The sequence below is a fragment of the Taudactylus pleione genome, unplaced genomic scaffold (assembly GCF_031769625.1).
Source record: "Taudactylus pleione unplaced genomic scaffold, aTauple2 ptg000055l, whole genome shotgun sequence".
In the NCBI taxonomy this organism is placed as follows: Eukaryota; Metazoa; Chordata; class Amphibia; order Anura; family Myobatrachidae; genus Taudactylus; species Taudactylus pleione.
Genome location: NW_028284457.1, coordinates 13,006,615 through 13,031,458, shown reverse-complemented (window position 1 = coordinate 13,031,458; position 24,844 = coordinate 13,006,615). Strand labels below are relative to the sequence as shown.

Here is a 24,844-nt window from a genome sequence, read left to right as displayed (position 1 = left end):
CTTAATGAGTGGTTTTTCTGTCTCTGAGGATGAGCGTTAAGATTCGCTGCCCTAGGGCAGTGACAGATAGATGCTTTAAAACACTGCCTATCTAACATTGCTCATATGACAAACTCAATGCAATGCAAGAAGTGCACAGGTAGTGGGATAGGTTATTAAGTCTGAGGGGCATCTTTAAAGTCAAAGTAATATCCTTTTCAGAATCTAGAGATGCACATTAAGGCTAGAAGGGGGACACAAGGGTGGCTGGGATTAAAAAAAACTGAGCAAGAAAGACCAGCATAATATAAAGACGCAGGGTTTTTTTTTGCATTATCAATATATAATACAGTATTACAGAAACATCCATTTTGCATTCAAATATCTCCCAAATTTGAAATAAAAATTTCCACCAGATGAAAAAAAAGGATCTTACCTCACTATACAGTATATGGCACCACAAATGTTGTTATCCCCCTAGGATCAACCCCGCAGCACATGCATTTGTGCTGGCCAGAAGGATTTACACTCATATGACACCTATTTTTATACAGCCTAAAATATGAGTAGTGTCATTGGCTGTAAGTCAGTTGTTTTTAAACCAATGAACTTTAAGGGGCTGATTCAATTTTAAGCAGATTCCGGACTGTAGATAGACACCAGATGTTAGACAGTCAATAGATCGCCAGGGACAAAAGGTCGACACACTACATTTTTTAGGGGGGGGGGGGTTAGGGTTAGGCACTAGAAAGGACGGTTAGGATCAGGCACTTACCCTGGCGATTAAGACTAGGCACCAGGAGGGAGGGTTAGGCGTAGGCACCAAGTGTAGGTTTAGGGTGAAGATTAGGGCTAGAAAAATAAATAAATCATGTGTCGACCATTTTTGTGTCGACCTTTTTACATGTCTATCTTTAGTGTGTCCACATCTTGTCCCTGTCAACGTATTGTCTGTCTAACATCTGGTGTCTACCTAGACATTGTCTAATCTCTTATACCACACCCATTTGCTCTACTATAACTCTTGGCGATGTGTGCAGCTGCACATTGTCACTGCACATCGGTCGGAACTGACCTGGCCCGTAATAGTCAGAGGTCATTGCAGTTAAGTGATTGTGAAGATCTGGGCACCAAACTTGATTGCAAATCACTAATCATAAAGGTGGAGACACTCGGCTATGGAGTGCAATGCTGGCCCTCTATTGTATACAAGTCATGGAGGTGTATCATATGGAAATTATAATGTATATTGTGGACATGGAGCTTTACCATATGTCTAGCATTGGGGCTGCATACAGGGCAATAAGCTGTAACATATGCTTGTCATTGGACAGTACTGTGTAGGGGCTAAGGCTGTAACTTATACTGGATTGTAATTATTCTATATGGAGCAGTAATATTAATATTAGTATATGCTAATCATGGGCTTGTAAAATACAGTACAGCTAATTTGGAGTTATATTATATACTGAGCATGGTGGTGCATTATACACAACATGGCAGTCACTTAACATACTGGTCCATTAGTGTGGTGGATGTTGCGAAAAAAGGTGGTGTTTAGTTCCCCGCCATTGTCATCTAGACTATGTCCTGCCTGCTTCAGTACTGACTGTAGGATAGATGAGAAATGCTGCATGGCCCATACATCTCAATAGATTTGTAGTTTAAAATAGCATTCTTAAATGTGCTGCTGCAAAGTTCCTGAATGACCCAGTCATAGTGACTAGAAAAATACATTTGCATCACATAATGAGGTTTGAAAACTTTTAATTTTTTTTTCCCGCTTAGACAGCATGAACATGTAAAAGATTGTTACACAGGTAATATACCAAAGCCTGCAAGGCTCCCAAAGCATGATTACATTTGATGGAGGGAGAAAATCATAATTTTTTAAGCAAACGTCAGTGCAAGAACAACACAGTAGAAAGCAAAGTCACAGGAAAATAAAGAACAAGCTGTGAAACTCTTCTAGAACTTAAAGCACAAAAGCCAACGCAATCAGAGCGATGGACAATGTATGGAAGCTTATACACAGCTAGCTGGGCTGAAGCAGGTACTGATTTTTGAGAAGGTCTGCAAAGAATCAAGGCACCAATTACAAGAAAACACTCAGGATTAAGGGGTTTATTGCTTTGTGGGATTTTGATGCAGATTTAGCAGTTATTGTCATTAGCAGCTGAAGTCTTATCTTTACCTCCTTGAAGAAGGATGCTGTTTCACCCTCGATTATTGGCTGCAGCAAAGGGCTTCTCCGCTTGCTCGAGGGGGATCCCTGTGATGAGTGTTAACAAGTATGTTACACTGTGAATCCCTCTCTGAAAACATCCCGAGATCTACTTAACAGGTATTGCGTATCTACTGTGCCTAACAGGACTTGTAGAAATGCTAGGCAAAGCATTCACCAGCCACTGACAAGCAGAAAAATGTTACGCCCACTATGCCTACATAACATTGTTTAAATATACATTGAAATAATAGGCAGCGAACATCAGCAATATCAAAAGTTATGATACAAACATTTATGTTCCTGAAAACACAGTTCTATGTGGATTGCTGGATGTGCTAATAACCATTGTACTTGGATGCAGAAAAATATGTTTTTTCTGTGTTAGTTGATTGTTGTGAGTACTGTATTGGCATACTACATGGGATACATATTGGTATTGGTGAAACCACAATTTGTAATGTACACAGGGCAGTTAATTCATGATAATTGCGTTAGGAGCTTTCCTTACATTCCCTTAGAGAGTAACATATTTTGCTTCAATAGCACAAGCATAGTTACCATGTAACTGCAGTCCTCCCGATCACTTCGCTCTGAGACTTGGGCCCATATTCAATTGCTGGTACCCAGACTTTTCGCATGCCGGAGTTTTCGCTGTCATCGCTAGTTTTGCCTCCAGGAAAGTATCGCGCTCGTCACCGCGATTCGCCCTATTCAATTCCAAAGGAAGCAAAAACGCAACCCGGCAAAACTCAAATAGGCGAAAAGTGCTGTCAGATTTGGGGAAATCAACCTGACACCCCCCAAAGGATGCACTGACATGGGGAATCACTATGGGTATCCCCGAATAGCCCTGCTGAAGGTATTTGGGGTGCTTAAATGCTCTCAATTGGTGCTATTTACCGTCTTTACACAAGTGGTGAAGAATAGCATTTAGCAGGGTTTTTGTGAAAAAATAAGTAGTTCCAGCAAATTTGGGGTACATGAAAATGGGTGCAAGCACAGTTAAAAATCGCTAAAGTGCGTTATTTAAAAACCTAAAAAACGCACCTTCAGCAATCACCTGCAATAAAAAAAACACCTGGGGCATACTCGGGGGACCCCCTGGAGTCTATTTCGCCAGTTTTTAACTTTGTCCCCCAACTTTTAACTTTTTCACCTCCAAAACGAAAGTACTTTTTTGGGGTGTTCTAAACTATTTTTCCCATTTTCTTTGACACAGTTTACCTTTGGGGGACTGTACCAAGGCTGCAGGGGTGTTCCCGCAACTTTGCGCCCCAAATCCCAAATTCTGCACTTTTGTCCGCCTCCTTTCAGAGACGAATCTTTCCCGCTGGTTATGTGGCGCAGGCTTTTCCCACCAGCGAAAAGTCTTTGGAATTGAATACAGGGAAAAGTTCTCACCTGGTGAAATGTCGTCACCGGCGAGAACTTTTCGCCGGCAACTGAATACGGCCCTTGGTTGTAAGAGGTTTTACTGGCAGCATTACACAGAATTCCTGAACGCGGTCTGTCCAGTCATCTCAAACTGCTTAAGACAAGCTACGTATACTATGATAGCACATTATAAAGGGCCATAATCATACTTACCTACTTTTTTCCCCTCAAGAGATCCTAGAGAACGGGCGCCAGTGGGGGGCAAGGAAGGAGAGTTGCAGCATCATGCAGTGGGGGCAGGGCCAGGATCACCGCTCCCACTGCCCATATCACTAGGAGTGGGCGGGATGGTGGCCTGGTCTCCCGGGTGTCTGTGAAATTCCAGAACATCCCAGACATTCCAGAAGAGTTTAGCACACTATAGTCAGTTTGATTCCATTAGATTCTGAAAAACTCCTTAGCGCCAGGAGATGTATAGACTACAGGTTCTCAAACTCGGTCCTCAGGACCCCAAACAATGCATGTTTTCCAGGTCTCCTCACAGAATCGCAGGTGAAACAATTAGTTCCATCTGTGGATCTTTTACAATGTGTCAGTGAGTAATGAATACACCTGTGCACCTGCTCGGTGACCTGCAAAAGGTTACCTGTGTGGGGTCCTGAGGACCGAGTTTCAGAACCTCTGGACTGTAGACTGATTAGAGATAGGAGTCAGTGCAGGAGTGCGGTTATGAAGTAAGTATGGGTACTGTCTTGTAATAAAATAAGTTACTCCAAGAGAAGTTGAGTGAAAGAAGAAAATATAAATGGAAAAACATACTGATCAAATAGGAAATAGCTTCCTAAAATGTATTCAATTACTATATCAAGATATCCCAATGTATTATAGTACTCCATGGAGAGCCATTATAGAGAGACTCCTCTCCTCTGCAGCATGCTTCTATGGCCTTATTGGCAGAAGGGAAAGACCTCCTATACACAATCACACTCATCTCAGATCTTCAGCTCTTACAGGCTCCAGCAACATTCATACATAGACCTCAAAAGGCAAGATCTACAACGTCAATGTAATGTCTACTGTTCCTTTAAGAGTTCAAATTTAATTTGTCTGGACTTTTAGGAAGCTGTGAAACTATTCCCACTACTTTAACAGCTAAATATAAAATGTAATTGCTTATATAAAGAGCTACTACTACTGTTGTTATTATTTCAGGAACATCTTTGATGAAGGTGAAACATTCGCTTATTAGACTTCCTAACAGAAAACCATTAAGAGGAAATTGCCAAGTGTCATTCCGAAACTGACATTTGTTAAACTTGTAGTTTAATTCAAGTGGACTCTTAGGGCCTGATTCAGAGCCGCTCGTAAGCGGCCGCTCGTTCGTTCCGAGTGATATTAGCCCAACTGCGCATGCGTACGGATCGTTATACGCATGCGCTAACCAGTCAGTGCGGCCGAAATTCATGTGCTCGCAAAATAGCGAATGCCTGCTATTTTGAGTGACAGAAAGAGGCGTATGTGGGTGGTAACAGGGGAAGGTGCTTGAAAATGGGGAGTGGAAATCAGAACGCAGGCGTGCTTAAAGGTCAAAACGGGCGTTTTATGGGTGTGCATATTTAAAACAGCAGCGTCATTGACCACGTCACCGGGTTATTTTAGAGTCAGAACTGCTCGCAAAATTGTGGTAGCAAACACCAACCACAAGAATAGCGAGCAGTTCATACCCTTGTCGATATACTCGATTAATCTAATAAATAGCGGACATGACGTAGGATGCGAGCGGCCAGGGGGCGTATTTTTCCAAAAAACGAACGCAAGTTTTGCTCGCTCGTTCAGACATAGAGGCGTGAACAGACCGCAAACAGCGAACGGTTCATTTGAATAGCCACCCCTTGTTTTAGAACGAACGACCGCAAATAGCGAGTGGCTCTGAATGAGGGCCTTAGACAGGACAGCTCACTGCACGGTTGTGCCTGGTCTCAAAACACAGAGACTCCTAGGATTGGCCTTTAGCAATGTTTTCAAATAGCCCAAATAAATGTGAAAATGAAAGTAACATTTACTAAAATTTGTAATATTTTCATGGTGTTCAGAGGGATTCTTCCCAGACTTCTGTGAGCGTAGGTCATCCTCCCAGATCCCGTTTCACTTTCCTCAATGTGGGCAAGGTGTCTAATATGCAATTTGCACCCCTTCGCTGCTTGTCATCGCACACTGGTGTCCAGGACTTGATGATGTGACTTTCGTTATCAAGTCTTCAACACCCATGCCAAATTATGCAAACCGCTAAGGTAAAAAAAAGGTAGGCAATATAGCCTGAGTACCCAAAATATTGGTGCATCCGCTAACCAAGTCTATGAGGGTGCCAATTTTCAGTCATATTGGAGGGATAAAGTGAGCACCAAGAATCAAGAGAAAAAAAAAGAGAGCTTTATGACTGGAAAACATTTCATGAGCACCTAAAGTCCATAAAAAACAATATGTTTAGAAGGCTTACAATTGCAGTAGGCTAGAGGTTATGTTATTGTGGGTTTTGCAAGAGTTTCTAATAAAATTGTTAGAAGTGGAAATCACCATGTTGCCTCAACACCGGTACTCACCATGGCTGATCTAACAGGTCTGTAAACATTGCTGATGTTCTAGTTTTGGAGTGTAGATGTATCTACAGTATATACCTACAGTATTATCTATCTAGACACAATCACATGCCCAGTGCTACTTCTGTGCAACACAATTACAGTACCAATCAAACGTTTGGACACACCTTCTCATTCAATGGTTTTTGTTTATTTAAATTATTTTCAACATAGTAGATTAATACTGAAGACATCAAAACTATGACAGAACACATATGGAATTATGTTGTAAACAATTTATATTTTAGATTCCTCAAAGTAGCCCCCTTTTGCTTGGATGACAGCTTTGCACACTCTTGGCATTCTCTCAATCACCTTCATGAGGCAGTCTCCTGGAATGGTCTTCCAACAGTCTTGAAGGAGTTCCCAGAGGTGCTGAGCAATTGTTGGCTGCTTTCCTTCACTCTGCGGTCCAACTCAACCCAAACCAGCTCAATTGGGTTTAGGTCGAGTGATTGTGGAGGCCAGGTCATCTGACGCAGCACTCCATCACTTTCCTTCTTGGTCAAGTAGCCCTTACATAGCCTGGAGGTGTGCTTGGGGGTCATTGTCTTGTTGAAAAACAAATGATGGTCCCAGTAAGTGCAAACCAGATGGGATGGCATGGCGCTGCAGAATGCTGTGGTAGCCATGCTGGTTAAGTGTGACTTGAATTTTGAATGAATCACCAACAGTGCCACCAGCAAAGCACCCCCATACCATCACACCTCCTCCTCCATGCTTCACAGTGGGAACCACACATGCAGAAACCATCCGCTAACCTTCTCTGTCTCTCACAAAGACACGGCTGTTGGAACCAAAAATTTGGACTCATCAGACCAAAGTACAGATTTCCACTGGTCTAATGTCCATTCCTTGTGTTTCTTGACCCAAACAATTCTTTTCTTCTTCTTGTTCATCCTCAGTAGTGGCTTCTTTGCAGGAATACGACCATGAAGGCCTGATTCACGCAGTCTCCTCTGAACAGTTGATGTTGAAATTTGTCTGCTACTTGAACTATGTGAAGACTTTATGTGGTCTCTAATCTGAGGTGCTGTTAAGTAGCGGTTTCTGAGGCTGGTAACTCTAATGAATTTATCCTCTGCAGCAGAGATAACTCTTGGTCTTCCTTTCCTGGGGCGGTCCTCATGAGAGCCAGTTTCATCATAGTGTTTGATGGTTTTTGCAACTGCACCTGAGGATACATTCAAAGTTCTTGAAATTTTCCGTATCGACTGACCTTCATGTCTTAAAGTAATGATGGACTGTCGTTTCTCTTTACTGAGTTGAGTGGTTGGTGCCATAATATGGATTACAACAGTAGTCAAATAGTGGTGTCCACTGTGTACTAACCCTACCTCTGCACAACACAACTGATGGTCTCAAACACATTAAGAAGGCAAGTAATTCCACAGATTGACTCTTGACAAGGCACACCTGTTAATTCAAAACCATTCCAGGAGACTACCTCATGAAGCTGACTGAGACAATGCCAAGAGTGTGCAAAACTGTCATCCAAGCAAAAGGGGGCTACTTTGAGGAATCTAAAATATAAAACATATTTTGATTTAACAGTTTTTTATTTACAACATAATTCCATATATGTTCTTTCATAGTTTTGATGTCTTCAGTATTAATCTACTATTTTGAAAATAATTTAAATAAACAAAAACCTGAATGAGAAGGTGTGTCCAAACTTTTGACTGGTACTGTACATATATATATATTACTCTTTTGCATACTACATAAGATTTATTAAAAGATTCAACATATAAAAGGAATCATCATGATCATGCCTAATTGTTACAGTGGGGATTTCGGCGCTATGTCTCCGACTGTCCACCATATGTAATCAATATATATAAACTGGACTAGTTGCAACAAATATCTGGAAACCATTTACTATAGATGTTGGGATTTATTAAGCTTACAATAGATTAGATTGTAAAACCAAAAGAAAATTCAACAAATAAAACTACTGTGATAAACAATCACAAACATTCCCATAATAAGCAATCCGCAAAGTTATTTATATATTTTTTTCACAATAAATGTATATACTGCTCAGTTTAGGCCATTGCTCAATATTCATTAAAACAATGGTAGCTGGATAAGTGCAGGTACACAGTTATCCAAAGCATTCAGAGTAATATGACCCAAATTTATTGCTGATGGACGGAAAGTTAGGGGAAGCATCTGCCAATCATATCATTCAGTATTTAAGCCAAGCAGCGAGACCCTTTGGTGCTTTTCAGTGCAGTCAGCTGATGACTACACTCACACATGCAGTTACATCAGTTACTAGGTGCCTACTTCTATCCAGCACTGATTCAATTCCTTCTTTTCAACCAGCCTCAGCCATCTGTAATGGTTAATGGCGTGCCACATGCGGAGCATTTTTGGGTTAATTTAATCAAACTTAGGATCTAGGTACTAATAATCGCGGCACTGCCGCGATTATTACGTATCCATCTCGCTGGGAATATTTTCATATTTAATGACAATATCCCGGCTATGTACCAAGGGGAACTTCGCAAGGACAGCAGTTGCGGTAACTGCTGTCCCCGCAAATTATATCCCGCCATTTTGGAGAAATCTTTCACAGAAGTGAAAGACTTCCCCGTGGGAAGCCAACAATGCGTCAGCTTCCGGGACTGGCCAGGGGCTGCAGGGGAGAGATTGAAAGATCTCTCTTCTGCCCCTGGAGACACCATAGACAAACAATCGTTTACAACATCTGAAGATGGTGAAAACTACTGGGGCTAAACTTTGGAGTTTAATACATAGGGGACAGATCGTAGTTCCCATTGACATTAATGGGGACTGCGATCTGAAGTGCTAATTAGCACTTTGGCGGAGATATCTGTGAAATCTCCTCCATTGTGCGATTAGTACATAGGCACAATACATAAAATTATGCAGAAACTTCAGTTTCTGCATAATTTTATGTAAAATACATAGGTCCCTTAAACCCCAAGTGTATAGTCATTTTTACAACATGTTTTAGAGGCCTGTTATAGGCTTGCCATATCATCCCTTTAATTTATGGTTCGTTGGTTGATTAAAATCAGGGGAAATGAATACTCAAAAACAGCTAGCCACAGACTCTGTAATTCAATGAAAGGGATGATATGGCAAGCCTACTCTATCATAACAGTTGGCAAAACACCTAATCAGAGAACTAGTTGTTGTATGGAGTAAATGGGGGATGCGGTCATAATACTGACAGCGGGGATTCCGGGCCCGGAATCCTGACACCTGTCAGAATTCCAGCGCCGGAATCCCAACTGCTGGCATCCCAAAGGTAAGTACTGGGGTTAGAGGGAGGGTTAGGTTAGGCACTAGAGGGGGAGGTTAGGTTTAGGCACCAAGGAGGGAGGGTTAGGGAGAGCGGTAGGGTTAGGATACTGGTCTAATAACCCTGTCGGGATGCTGGCGTAGGGATTCTGACCGTTGGGATCCCGAGCGCCGGCATCATGTACACAACCCATAAATGGACTTTAACATATATCCTTATTAAATAATACACATAGTATCAAATATGCTTGTGGAAGGCAAGAACAAGGCAAAAACTAAATTTTCCTGTATAGAGCAGAACAGAAGGCTACAAATTGTTTTTATAGATGTTCAGTTGGATAAATATAAAACCAATCAAATTCTTTATAAAGTCAATATAAAGTGGAAAAGGATATTTTGTTGACAGTATGGATGGTACTACAACAATATGCATAAATATACAGCATAAAGGCATCTATTTATTGGTGGGTCTCAACTCCAGTCCCCAAGTATCACCAACCAGTAAGGTTTTTGTGGCTTTCTTTAATCATGTACAGGTGCATCTATTTTGCCGTGTCAGTAATTATCCCACATGCTTCCCCAGGCAGAAATACTCAAAACATGACCTGTTGGGGATACTTGAGGGTTGGAGCTCAGAACCACTGTACTAAGCTATGGTGACAATGTAGATTTTGCAGCAATGGAAAATCTAGTTTCACCATTAGAAATGAAAAAATATGTCGCTGGAGCGGGGCGATAGTGCCTGGCAGCAAAGAGTGCCCTTTCCCCTCACCGCGCCAGTGCACCAATACTCTACACATCCATGTGCTGGCATTACCAATTTAAATGGAAGCCTGCATTACAGTGCCATGATTCTTAACAAAAGAAAATCAAAACCCTTTAATAAACAGGAAGAGAAAATATCGCTGAGAAAAAAAACAAAGAGCTTTTCACCAGTGACAGTAATTATGCGAACATTTACTGATAAGAGAATGGAACCAAAATCAACAATATCAGCAACAAATACCAAACAACATTGTAAAATCCTATAATAGATCTTTGTTTTGTTTTACTCATCTGTAAACCGGTCTGTGGTGAAAGTGATAACACTGCTCAGAGGAACTATTGTGGCTACAGTCACCGACCAATTGTTAAACACTATTGCAACTAGTGACATTTAGATTTATTTCTCTCTACTGAGATAAAGTAGCAGCAATGTGAAGTACTGAACACTTTCCCATGGAAGTACAACAGTGTACAATAAATGCTGTTAAGAGGGAAAAAAATGATTGCGGTCACCAGCTCTTTAAATCGGAAATTCAAAACAAAAGCTCAACTTACAATGACGGGTATGGTGTTTGCTCGATAGAGGATCTGCTTAAACAGTCTGTATCGGTCGTAAAATGGTTTCATCACCTGTCTCTCATTCTTTGTTATCTGAAAAAACAAAAAACAGAGCTTTGAATTTTTTTGCATCATGGGATCTTGTCTGTGCAGCTTAGAGAACCGTCCGGTTTCCCTGCAAAATCCACTTTGCACAAAACGTCCCTGCAGTTTTTGTTCAGCTCTATTCTGTCTTTGTACATGGAATGTACATGACATGTGCTACTGTACAATATGATTTTAAGAGATTAATTTTGCTCCCAATATAAAGCTTCATTTCAGTGCAAAAAAAATAATAAAATACACTATATATACAATGCTACTAATTAAAATTCACAAATAAATAAAAAACTAAAAATTAAATTTGAGACATGATTTCTAAAATTAAATGTTACTCTCCAGCTGCTACAGGACACTTTTTTTTGTAATAAATACTGTATAAAAACACTTGGAAAAGAATATATGTAAAACTTTTTAACCAGGCACCGTATATATCTAACAAGACTTTGCAGTGTTTTTTCTTTTAAACCTCCTTAGATGACCAGTCAAAATTCCCCAAAAATGCTGCAGGAGACCCATGAAACTGTAGTGGCCCTTTAAACCTCTGTATCTATGTAACCCAATCTGTACAGCTTCTATTAATTCTCCAGAAAGCAAAAGCTTTGATATATAATGGGTTCAAAACTAATAGGCTTATAATACTTTATACCCTTTGGCCCCTTGGTTTTTGGCTCCAACTTCATTTAATATATTGCTCTAAAGCAGTCTGTATTTTTCCACATTGTATCAGTGCCAAGCCAGGGAGAAGAACAAAGCTGTTTTAATTAAAGTTTCAGTCAAAAAACATTAACGTAAATTGACTGAATGAAATAACGTAACATACTTAAGGAGACCCAAATTAAAATGAAGATGAGTTTTAATGAAGACATTTTTATGGATTGACTGCTATAGGCCCAGGTTCCAGAAAAAAACAGATGTCTCTAAAAAGACACCCCAAGTGAATGCATATTAAGGCATCAATTGGATTTGCAGTTTCTGAGAATACAACAGATATAAAACAATTCAAGTCAGTACTGTAAAGACTGTATATAGTGCATTGCAGCACAGGCTATTTTTATTTGAGTGGATAAAGTCTTGGTGGATCATGTATGTGAATTAACTGGGAAGAACAGGGGATCCCCTCATAAGTAAAGTATTGATTTTATGACAAAAGATTATAATATGGATGTCTCCCTCCATCCCCCCTACATTTTTATTTTTCACTCACAGCAGGTGAGTGGGGAGAATTGACTAGGGGGCCTGGCAGCCTTGACCCATTATGGCCTGTCCCGATATTTCTATAATTCCTGGTGGTTGGCTTCTCACCATCGTTCAGCCACCTACTTCTTCTATGCATCAGCCCTTAAGTGATTGTGCACCTGCCATCAGCAGTGTGTACACTGCAAGGTCTGAAAGAGGTGCTGGCCTACTGCAGGACCAGCAGCTCCATAGTGTCGCTGGGGCGGAAAATGAACTCCACTACCTGGCACTTACTAAGTATGTGTGCGGACTCCTGATGCACAGCTTCATGTGACTAAAGCTGGGTACACACCTGATAAATATACCTGCAGATCGACTGATCTGCAGATAATGGTTGTTTATACACACTGAACAACTATCACTGCCATCTGGCCAGGGGTCCCACTGGCCGGGGGTGACTTCACGACCCCCTCCCTGGCGGCATGTGCAGCAAATGTAAGGGCGGTCTTCTGACCGCCTGTACACACAGTACGATGTGCAGATATATCTGCCATCGGCTGTGCTGCACAGTCGACACGATATGTCTGAATGACGTCATTCATAGACCTATTGTCTGTACACACTGGCCGATGCATACACGATATATCGGCTGTTCAACTGAGTGGCCGATATGTCGGCCATTGTGTACCCAGCATTAGGGAGGAAGGAAGACAGCAACAAGAGGGAAAAAGGTGAATGAGGAGGATACAGAAGGAAGAATGCAGAAAATTGAGGAGGATAAAAAGGATGAAAGAGAGAAAATGAGGAGGCAGAGAAGAGAGAAGAATCAAAGAGGGCAGAAGTGGAGGAGGATAGAGAAGAATGAAAGAGGAGGAAAATTAGGATAGGGAAGGAAGAAAAGGATGAAGGATACAGGAGGATGAAGGATGGGGGTAAAACCATCCCCTGGCTATCTGTACACATCATATGACTGAACCTTAGGGAGCATTGTCCTTGGATCGAATGGCGGAGTCTGCAGACTTAGCCATTGTTTGGTATGGAGAGGACATGTGGTTGAAGCAGAGTAAATGCAACTAGATTCTGGTGCCTCAGTTAGGTAAGTAGCTATGTAACTAGAATGCTTTCAGTATTGTATGGAAGTCATTAGGATGCACCATGTAATGAATAGTAGTTCATCTCTGTATTATAGAAGTCACTGGGATGCTCTCTGTATTATATGGCAGTCAATGAGTTGCTCTCCATATTCTATAGCAACTATTAAAATGCTCTATGTATTTTATTGTCTGGTACCCAGGATACTCACTGTATTGGATGGCAGTCATTATAATGTTCTCTGTTTTGTACTGCATTTACTAGAGTACCCTGTATTGTACAGTAGTTACTAGAACACTCTCTGTACACTACTCTCTGTATTGTGTGGTTGGTCATTCAGATGCACAATGCTCTCTGTAGTGTATGACAGTGTCGGTCCTCTCTCAATTGTATGGCGATCATTAAGATGCTATCTATATTGTATATATCGGTCACAATAATGCTCACTGTGTTGTGTGGATGTCACAGATGTTCTCTGTTATGTATGGTGGTCACTAGGATGCTCTCTGTATTGCATATCTCAGGGGTAAGCAACCTGTGGCACGTCAGCTGCTGTGGTTGCCTACACCTAGTATATCTGATAATAGGATGCTTTCTATTATGTGGCAGTCATTAGTGTGCTCTCTATTGCATGTCAGTCATTAGGATGTTCTCTATTGTATGGGAATCATTAGGATGCTCTCTATTGTATGGGAGTCATTATGATGCTCTCTATTGTATGGGAGTCATTATGATGCTCTCTATTGTATGGGAGTCATTATGATGCTCTCTACTGTATGGGAGCCACTATGATGCTCTCTATTCTACTGCCATCTCTAGGATGATCTATGTCTTGTATGGCGATCATTAGGATGTTCTCTATTGTATATTGTTCTCTATTGTAGATTGCTCACTAGAATGCTCTCTCTATTATATGGCAATTAATAGGATGCTCTTTTTTTATATAATGGTCACTAGAATGCTCTCTGCATTGTATATAAGTTCCTAGAATGATCTCAGTACTGTATGTGGTCAGTAAAGATGCTCTCTCTATTTTATATTTTATTTTATATTGGTCACAAGATTGCTTCAACATTATACAGTGGTCACTAGGATGCTCCTTGTATTGTACGGCAGTCACTAGGAAATTCTCTGTATTGTAGATCAGTGTTTACTCAATGGCAGTCCTCTTGGAGGCCCAACAGTGAATGCTTTACAGATCACCTAGTTGGTGCACATGTGTATTCATTACTGTCTGACACATTTTTAAAAGATCCACAGGAGGAGCTAATTATTTTACTTGTGAAACTGTGAAGATCTGTAAAACCTGCACTGTTAGAGGTTGCACTCTGAATTGTATGTCACCAGTTTTGGGTACAGTCAACCAAAACCAATGAAATTTTTTTCCCTATTACAATGCTAGGGAAATTATATTTTAACACTGTCTACTTTGGGGGTTGCCCAGACCACATGATGCCACTTTTATCGTTTATTTCCTGTGCCACTTTAAGCTCCCAAACTCACCCTGCATTCTTTTGAAAATCAAATATTGCCTTGATCTAAAGCAGCTAAACAGATACAGTGACCATAGGGACAGTTTGTTTTCTGCTGATAGAATTCTTTATTATGATATTCATGAAATTTTATAAATCAATGCTTTCCTGGAGATGTTAAAATTGCTAATAGAATGTAATCATATACTTGTGCTGTAACCTTGTTTGGTTACATTGTCTCCTGTATGCCCCTCTACACTAGCAAGTTTCTTTTACGTAAGTTTGTAAACGCATACAAATAAATCAGACTTAAAGTGACTGGACTCCTGGGCAGTAAATCACATCAGTACAGAAAAAGTCAAACTTTTGAAAGCTTGGAATCTATAAGGAAGTGCAATAGGACTGTCTGGCTGTACAAATAATATGATAGTTCCATTCTCATTAAAATTTTAAAGAGGGTACAATAAAACAAATAGGATGTTGACTCTCCATTTAATGGTGACATCTTTTTACATGTGAAAAAGATCAGTATGGTATCGATACAAGAAGATTCCTGTGTGTACAGGAGAAAACATAATGAATACATACCGGTCTGCCATGAATACTTTCATAGTAAAGCAAAGCTTTCTGAAGTGATAGTTTCTCTGCAGCAATCTGATCTCTGGTCATATCCTGCAAACATAGATAGAGATAGTTGTGGTTTCATGTGGTACAACACACGCCTGTATACTGACTGACTTTCTTTAGTACTAGTGTGAAAGCCCATCTCACAGTAATCAGGTAAAATAGCTTCTGAGATGAGTGTAGCAGAGACCACAATTATACAACACCACAAGTATATTAATATAGTCCTTGTGAAAATGAATGAACAGATTATAGATACATATAATCTGTTCATTTCTATATTTATACCTTAATATCCTCTGGACGGTTGACCTCTGCTCTCTTGTCTTGTAGTTTCTTCTGGATGGTTTCCATTGTGGTTTCTATAGAGGGCTTGGCCACTTTCTCCACTTCCTGCTTCTTGTCTTCCTCCCTCTCAAGCTGGGAACCAAAACTTTTTGGCAGGGTATTACTCCTCTGTCTCATCTGAGGAACCAGGTTTTCTTCAGATATCTTTATTTTGGACTCTGAGTAGCAAAACATAATTCAGATTTTATCATATCAATTCACTTTTGGCAGTCCAGCAGCCAACAACGTTTTATACAGGTTTCATTCTTGGCATTTCCTTTTTTTTTTTAAATAAGCAAATTACAATGAGAAGGTAAAATCCACCTCAACGTCACACTTTCACAGTTGTGCCTTCCAACCCTTGTAGCCTAAACAAGTATTGCAAATTAATCAATAAAAGAACATTTGTATCACTGATGTACCAGGCATTGCACCAGCATGAGTTCTGCAGTAGCACCATCTTGTATTCACCTTTAAGCTGCTTCCGGAACTTGGTCAGCTCATTCATCCATTTCAGAACCTCTGGATTTGTAGCCTTGTCTCGATGGGAAGGCTGGTCAGAGAGAAATAGCAACTACCTCAAAATAATATGTAGACAAGTTGACTATTTGCTTACAGAATGTCAAATTAAGAGTATTTTAGGCGCACATGTACTGTAGATGAAGTAGGTAGTACACAGACTTACAGCTATCACTTTTGAGCCATACGGTGTGAGGCACCTGACTTGATTCTCGAGCTGCTTACACTTTCTCCAACTTTGCTACTCTTTCCTGCTAATTTTTTCATCAAATTTTCATCATAGTTCACAAATAGTGTATTAGGGGTTTGTTGTTAAGCATAATTATGCATGGGGAAGATCACTGGAATCAGACCTGCCCCAGTGGCGTCAGTATGTGTGGTGTCACACGGTGCAGTAGTGTGTAGTCTTTGCGAGCGCAGAAGGGAACATGACCGTGCCAGAGAAGCCACGGTCCCTGCTTTTTGCCATTTTAAGGGTCACACCCCTGTTCTCGTCATGCTGGGGGCTTGCCCAGCTCTCTGGGAGCTACTGGGCAGCCCCCAGCCTCTCCTGTCACAGTGGATGACGCACACATCATCCATTACTGCTGTGAGGTGACATCATCTGATGGAGGGACTAAATAACAGCGCAGCTCTGCTATTTTGGTGTCACCTACTCAGATGGCATCACCCAGTGCAGCCCCCACCCCCCTAGTGATGCCACTGACTTGCCCTGTGTACTTTGCACGACCTTGTTACTTTTTCCCGAATCTTGCAAAAGATACACAAAATATTATTTCAGATTAGTGAATATTGACTTATACCAGGCTTGCCTATCCTCCCGTTTCAGCCAGGAGCCTCCCGATTTTCGTATGCCGCTGCCGACCCCCCGGGAAAGGCAAGCAAGCCTCCCGGAAGCGGCATCCCTCCCTACCCCCCGCAGAGTTAATATCAAAACCCCGAGGGGGCCCGGTGACGTGATTTGCGCTGAATCGCGTCATTGTGGCCCCACCCCCTGCTTCACAATGCCGAAAATAAGGCCATTGTGAAGAGGGGGCGGGGCCTCGATGAGGCGATCACGCGGCTCAGCCGCCAAATGTGATGTTATGGCCGGGCACGCCCCCCGCTGTTAGCCGACAATCAGCTCCCTCCCGAAAGGAGGGAACTGATTGTCGGCAAGTATGACATATATTTGTAATTCTAGTAACAACTTGATTAAGAAATCCTACATTATTATTGTTTGTTTATTATCACCATATTGCGCAGAACTTTCAATAGAATATTCAATCATACATTCTTAGGGAGAGATGTGTCAAACTTTTCTAAAGAAGACTAGTCTATTTAGGAAGTTTCCCATAGCAACCAACCAGCTTCTAGCTATCATTTATTAAGTACATACTATAAAATGATAGCTAGGAACTGATTGGCAGCTATGTGTAACTTCTCCATCTTTCCTCTTTAGAAGGTTTGATAAATCTCCCCTAAATTCTCTACCAGACAAACATACATACATACTTACATACATACACAGACACACACACACACACACACACACACACACTAAGGTACAATCAGTATGTCTGGGACTATGGTTTATGGGACCTACACTAATGGATGGAAAAAGCCCTTACTCTGTATTTCCGGTCTTGCTCAAATTTGTCCTCATACTTGCGAATTTTTTTCTTGAGGCTCTGTATCTTGCGCGTGATCTGAGCAGGAGTCAGGTCCTCATCTCTGTCCTCCTCATGAGACCCCAAAGAGGAACTGCGCCTCCTGCTGAAAGGACAGCAAAGGGATTATATAGGCACATAGATTGTAATATTAGAAGCCTGACTTTACCTCGGATACAATGAGAATTTTTGCTTTGAACAGATGAATATGTGTTATGATGGGTTAAGGCACAGAAGGAGTGATTTACTAACATGGCGTACACTGCCTTTGAGAAGCAAAACTGTAATAATAATTAATCAGGGTAAGTTGACTCTTAATTAAAAAAATCCAAAAAAACAAATCTGAACCAAAAACACTTGAGGGTGGTTTTGCCAAAACCAAAACCATAAAAATTCAGGGTGGTTTTGCCAAAAATAAAACCAAAACACCGGGGACCGCGCACATCTCATCATTATAGAATCGTATTACATTATGTGATACACAATTTTACACAATAATCAAAATGATTACAGTTGATTATTTCATTACATACCACAAAAAGATAGTAAAAATTAAAAGGTACTGCCATCACTAACAAACCTGTATTCCAAATAACTACCATCACAAAAAATAAACCTGCATTCCAAATGTTTGTGGAGAGTGACAAGAGGAAAAGTAAAAAGAAAGAACCAAAAATATTAATACCTCATGAAGGAATGTGAGTTAGGAGGAGATGGGGGCACTTCCGTGTCATCCAGGTATTGCTGACTATGCCCATAACCATAAAATCGTGGAGAGAGCATGGGATCACCGTCTGCTTCCAGGAGATGACGAATAAGACGACCTGCCTGAGGAGACAGGCGAGCTTCATCTGAGTCTGCGCCATCACGATCCCACGAGGCCAGGACTGGAGCTGGTTCTGTGAAGACAAAAGTACTTACTATTAATTTAAAAATTCCTAAAGAAGAACTAAAAAGAAAACTAAACATACTTAATAAACATAAAGTGAGAGGGTAAAGTTAAATAAAAGACTTCCGCTTCTTTTATTAGCTATGTTCTTCAGTAATCACCTCTTCCCAATTTGTGGTGAGGAAGATCAGGTTACAGTTATAACAATGTTCTACCATCACTGAACCAGAGAACGGAATATTGCAATTTTTAAACATACTGTACATGTGGGAGAAACAAACAAGAATACGTTGTGGTTTTTTTTTTTTTTTTACACACATACAGTGCAGAGATTATACAGCAGGTATACAGTGAGGCAGAGGTTAGAAAGGCACCTTGCTTCTGTACATCAAGATATACAACTTTTCTGTCCTTGGAATAACTTGACCCAGATGCATGTGAAGTTTCCACCTTGACTAATCGGATTTGCGTGCTACTGCTTAGTATGGCAAGATTAAACTGGTGCTTCAATCATGTATAATCGCAATGGCAGCACCAAATGCAGACAAATAGTTTCTCTTTATTTAATAAAATCTAATTACTATTTTTTTTTTATTATTTGATTTCCTGTTTGTGATGATTTTATACACACACACAAAACAAGCAAACAAACAGGCAAGATCACTCGTCTATTGATCTGTTATATATATCTATCTATCCAAGTGGTGGCTGGCACACACTGTCAGGTAAGTGTAAATGCCTGGGGTGTCACCTCACATGAGTCCTAGTTGTATGACCGCATATGTATAATCCAAATAGATAGAAAAATAGAGAGCACTCACCAGGGCCTTTGTAGAAAGATAGTTTATTCACAGAGACTTAATACATACTCCTTCAGTCGACGTTTCGGTCATAGCACATGACCTTCATCAGGACAGAAGCATCTCCAAGGGAGACCAGATATACACCACAGTGCTCGCGAACTCCTTTTATACCATAGGCAATCTGTTAGAGACACTTCCCCAACAGGTACCCGGGAAGTGACATCATATCATGCATAAACATACAAATGGAGTTTGCTGGACTGCTCTGAAGCCACATATATGTTTGGCTTAATGGATCATACCTCTCATGAGGTGGCACCAAGTTCATATCCCCAAATAGCTTAATCGCCAGCCCATTTCCGGACATTTACCTCAACCTGAAGTCCCGTGTGCAACAGTTAGGCTGCATTACGGGAAACATGTTACCTGGTTACAAGTTCCACCACAACAGTCTGTTGCTAGGGGCCGTGTATAGTCACTCAGCTACACTCCGACAGAGACAGCAGCCCCAGCCAGCAATGATTCAAATGTTCCTTTAGCAGATAGTGTTAACATAGCATGTGGTGTATATCTCGTCTCTCTTGGTGATGCTCCTGTCCTGATGAAGGTCATGTGCTGTGACCGAAACGTCGACTGAAGGAGTATGTATTAATTCTCTGTGCATAAAAAATATTTCTACAAAGACCCTGGTGAGTGCTCTCTATTTTTCTCTCTCTCTCTGTATATATACAGTCAGGTCCATAAATATTGGGACATTGACAGAATTTTCAGATTTTGGCCTCTATTCACCACCACAATGGTTTTGAAATGAAACAAACAAGATGTGCTTTAACTGCAGACTTTCAGATTTAATTTGAGGGTAATTACATCCAAATCGGGTGTACGGTGTAGGAATTACAACAGTTTCAATATGTGCCTCCCACTTTTTAAGGGGCCAAAAGTAATGGGACTATCAGCTCAAAAGCTATTTCATGGACAGGTGTGGGCTATTCCCTCATTATTTCATTATCAATTAAGCAGGTAAAAGGTCTGGAGTTGATTCTAGGTGTGACATTTGCATTTGGAATCAGTTGCTGTCAACTCTCAATATGAGATCCAAAGTGCTGTCACTATCAGTGAAGCAAGCCATCATTAGGCTGAAAAATCAAAACAAACCCATCAGAGAGATAGCAAAAACATTAGGTGTGGCCAAATAAACTGTTTGGAACATTCTTAAAAAGAACGCACCGGAGAGCTCAGCAACACCAAAAGACCCGGAAGACCACGGAAAACAACTGTGGTGGATGACAAAAGAATTATTTCCCTGGTGAAGAAAAACCCCTTCACAACAGTTGACCAAATCAAGAACACTCTCCAGGAGGTAGATGTATATGTGTCAAAGTTAACAATCAAGAGAAGACTTCACAAGAGTGAATATAGAGGGTTCACCACAAGATGCAAACCATTGGTGAGACACAAAAACAGGAAGACCAGATTAGAGTTTGCCAAACAACATCTAAAAAAGCCATTACAGTTCTGGAACAATATCCTATTGACAGATGAGACAAAGATCAACTTGTACCAGAGTGATGGGAAGAGAAGAGAAGGAAAGGAACTGCTCATGATCCAAAACATACCACCTCATCAGTGAAGCATGGTGGTGGTAGTGTCATGGCGTGGGCATGTATGGCTGCCAATGGAACTGGTTCCCTTGTATTTATTGATGACGTGACTGCTGATAAAAGCAGCTGAATGAATTCTGAAGTGTTTCGGGCAATATTATATGCTCATATTCAGTCAAATGCTTCAGAACTCATTGGACAGCGCTTCACAGTGCAGATGAACAATGACCCAAAGCACACTGCAAAAGCAACCAAAGAGTTTTTTAAGGCTATAAAGTGGAATGTTATGCAATGGCCAAGTCAATCCCCTGACCTGAATCCGATTGAGCATGCATTTCACTTGATGAAGATAAAACTGAAGGGAAAATGCCCCAAGAACAAGACATTTGCAGTAGAGGCCTGGCAGAGCATCACCAGGGATGAAACCCAGCGTCTGGTGATGTCTATGCGTTCCAGACTTCAGGCTGTAATTGCCTGCAAAGGATTTGCAACAAAGTATTAAAAAGTGAAAGTTAGATTTAGGATTGTTTAGTTTGTCCCATTACTTTTGGCCCCTTAAAAAGTGGGAGGCACATATAGAAACCGTTGTAATTCCTACACCGTTCACCTGATTTGGATGTAATTACCCTCAAATTAAATCTGAAAGTCTGCAGTTAAATCACATCTTGTTTGTTTCATTTCAAAGCCATTGTGGTGGTGAATAGAGGACAAAATCTGAAAATTCTGTCAATGTCCCAATATTTATGGACCTGACTGTATATATATATATATATATATATATATATATATATATATATATATATATAATCTCTCTCTCTCTATGTTATACTTAATATGAAGTTAAAAATCTAAAACCTATCAAAAATAACAGTATTTTATAACAGCAATATCAAAAGCTGTTTTCATATCTATAAGATAACAAGTTTGTAATAGAAGGTTGATCATTGCAGCATATTTTACCATTATCTATTCTATACCAACCAAAAAGAGAAGCAGAAGTTACTTAATAAACAGAGCCTTGTCAAAGTGTACCACATAGCAAATGGGGAGATGAATCATTTAAATGAGATCTCAATCTGTGCATTATTTTCCCTGTCTGGTTCTGCTCTTGAAGAAAGGACACACCTCCTTTTATATCAGATGAGGACGTGTGTGATACCAGACACTTGTGGATAAGAGACAGAAGAATGATTCCCCCTAATATTCAATCATGCAGAACCTGGACCAGGAAACCAGGACAAGAAAATGCTGCCTAGAACCCCTTGTAATATGCACACAGGCTGTTTATCTGGTGCATTGGCATGCTGTTTCTTTAGATTATTGATCCCTATGAAGGCATCTCCTGTCAGTACCATAATTCCTGTGAATACAAGGTGAAGCCTAAATGAATGAAAACAGGGCATACACTATTCACTCAGCCTTATGAAAAGGACTTGTACAATGTACATGCAAACTGGCCGATGATTGAATGTTTAGTAATATATTTACTACAAGAATCTACAAATGGTGTTGCGCTAGTGAGTGTCTAATAAACTTTATAATCACTGGACACGGCAGAAATAAAGATCAAGACGACAGTTTAGTATAATGAATAAATATATCCGTGTGAAAAATGTGTAGTGACAGCGCACAGTAAATGTTATATTCCCTCAAACTAAATTTAGATTGTGTGAACGTGTAATATTGATGTGAATATGTTATTTGTACAGTCACTGATCCTTAATTTAAAGGCGGCAGCAGTCCTCTTGGGGTCTGTTTGGCTGACGGATGGAGTGATTCTAAAAAGGAGTTTTAAGAAGACATGCGCCTAATAGTGTAGTATTCCTGATAAATTGATAAATCGTGCTCATAGAAAATAGTTGTGCGTACCAAAAAGAAAAACTTTTAAGCTTATCTGAGAATCCAGAAATTAAGTGGTCCGCACTGGAGGGGTTGGGTGAGATGTCATCTGCTGGATCACCTTATAAAGAGCTTATATGAGCTCATAAGAAGAGAAAGTATACATAGTGTAGTATTTCCTTGGAATTAGTATAGTAATTACATAAAGAGGCTGTGTACCGGATAGTGCTATTTTGACAGTCTGTAGTATGTCACCCACCGTGTAACTTCTAGTACCCTCTTTCCATCCCTCTATGGAGCGTATATGTTCAGTATGTGCGAGCTGGATATAAACAATCCCTCATCAGTACATTTGAACATAGGGTTTTTTTTTATTGGGTTACAAGGTATGGGGAGACATTTACATAAAACAAAAAGTAAAAAAATAGATAATAGGTTGTGCTTATCTTTTTAAAAGGTACCCAATTTATCAGGAATACTACACTATTAGGCGCATGTCTTCGTAAAACTCTTTTTCAGAATAAATATATCCTATATACTGTATAAACACAACATGTGTCACATTAAATAAGGACACCAAATAAAAACACTATACAATACTCAGTCACTCTACATTTACCCACTATCTTTAAGGGCTAATATCTATAGAAAGTGATAAAAAACACTAAACTGCAATATGTATATTATAAAAATCTTGAAAGTCCCTAAAGGAACCATCAGCATACTAATTGAAGTAGTCTCTCAAAAAAAAAACAGTTCTCGTCAGACATCTCCACAAAAGTAAGTATAATTTTGATCCTCAGATTTCAGACCTCTGGGTCTGTAGCGTTAATTAGATAAATCCGTCAAAGATGCTCTAAAAGATATCCTTTATATACCTGCCCTCCTCATTTCTGATTCAGCACTTCACTTTCCAATTAGTGGTCACCTGTTCCCACAGGGTGTTATGCTCTTTGATAAAGCCTCCATAACTGAAGCGAAACGCGTCAGTGATACCTGTGCTTTGCTGGACACTTGATTGAAAATACTTGATCTTCACTGCTTTGCGGGAGCCATCTGTTACACTAGAGCGGAGCAGTCTATCACGGTTAATGCGTACTGTGCAGCGGCTAGTAAAGGCGGTCACAAGCTGACTTAATTATTGCCCCTGGAGCTGCCGAACTCTGGACTGACTTGGCTATTTGCTTTAATGCTGTTCGTAGATCCATCAGCCGCCCCTTAGAGCACCGCGGACAGATTTGGCTAATTACCGCTACAGACCTGGAAGTCTGAAATCTGAGGATCAAAATTATACTAATGCTGGGCATACACTATACAATTATCTGTCAGATATCTGTCCAATCTGGCTGGTTAGAATGAAAGTCTGGTAATGTATGGGCGCAAATGACAATCGACCATTTGCTCACAAACACTGGAAAACAGACATACTGTAAATGGTTGTTCAAACAAATTGGTTAAAACACCCGAATTTAACCAATTTGAACAATTTTTTTTCGTCCATTTTCCAGTGTTTAAGACGATATGATCGATTGTCATTTGCTCCCCTACATTACCAGGTTTTCATTTCAACCAGCCAGATTGGACAGATATCTGACAGATAATTGTATAGTGCAATGCTTCTCAAACTCGGTCCTCAGGACCCCACACAGGTCACCCAGCAGGTTCACAAGTGTATTCATTATTCCCTGACACATTTTAAAAGATCCACAGGTGGAGCTAATTATTTCACTTGTTATTCTGTGAGGAGACCTGGAAAACATGCACTGTTTGGGGTCCTGAGGACAGAGGGCCTGATTCAGAGCCGCTCGTAAGCGGCCGCTCGTTCGCTCCGAGCGATGTTCGCACAACTGTGCATGCGTATGGGTTGTAATACGCATGCGCGAACCAGTCATTGCGGTCGGAAATTGTGTGCTCGCAAAATAGTGAATGCCTGCTA

The 24,844-nt window shown here is 40.5% G+C and overlaps 1 protein-coding gene across 7 annotated transcripts in view; it reads right to left on the bottom strand.

Annotated features, from left to right (window-relative positions):
• The window catches only part of FAM13A (family with sequence similarity 13 member A), a 243,391-nt gene that overhangs the window by 6,211 nt on the left and 212,336 nt on the right, over positions 1 to 24,844 (bottom strand). For 3 of the 7 annotated variants that reach the window (XM_088464434.1, XM_088464436.1, XM_088464439.1), the window contains 7 exons: positions 18,462 to 18,675; positions 17,738 to 17,882; positions 16,080 to 16,161; positions 15,570 to 15,787; positions 15,246 to 15,329; positions 10,813 to 10,908; positions 2,174 to 2,251 (listed from right to left, as the gene is read on the bottom strand). In XM_088464434.1, coding sequence (XP_088320560.1) covers positions 2,174 to 2,251; positions 10,813 to 10,908; positions 15,246 to 15,329; positions 15,570 to 15,787; positions 16,080 to 16,161; positions 17,738 to 17,882; positions 18,462 to 18,675 — 917 coding nt within the window. The remainder of the gene's footprint in view (positions 1 to 2,173; positions 2,252 to 10,812; positions 10,909 to 15,245; positions 15,330 to 15,569; positions 15,788 to 16,079; positions 16,162 to 17,737; positions 17,883 to 18,461; positions 18,676 to 24,844) is intronic. The other 4 variants (XM_088464435.1, XM_088464440.1, XM_088464438.1 and 1 more) reach the window with 3 other exon arrangements.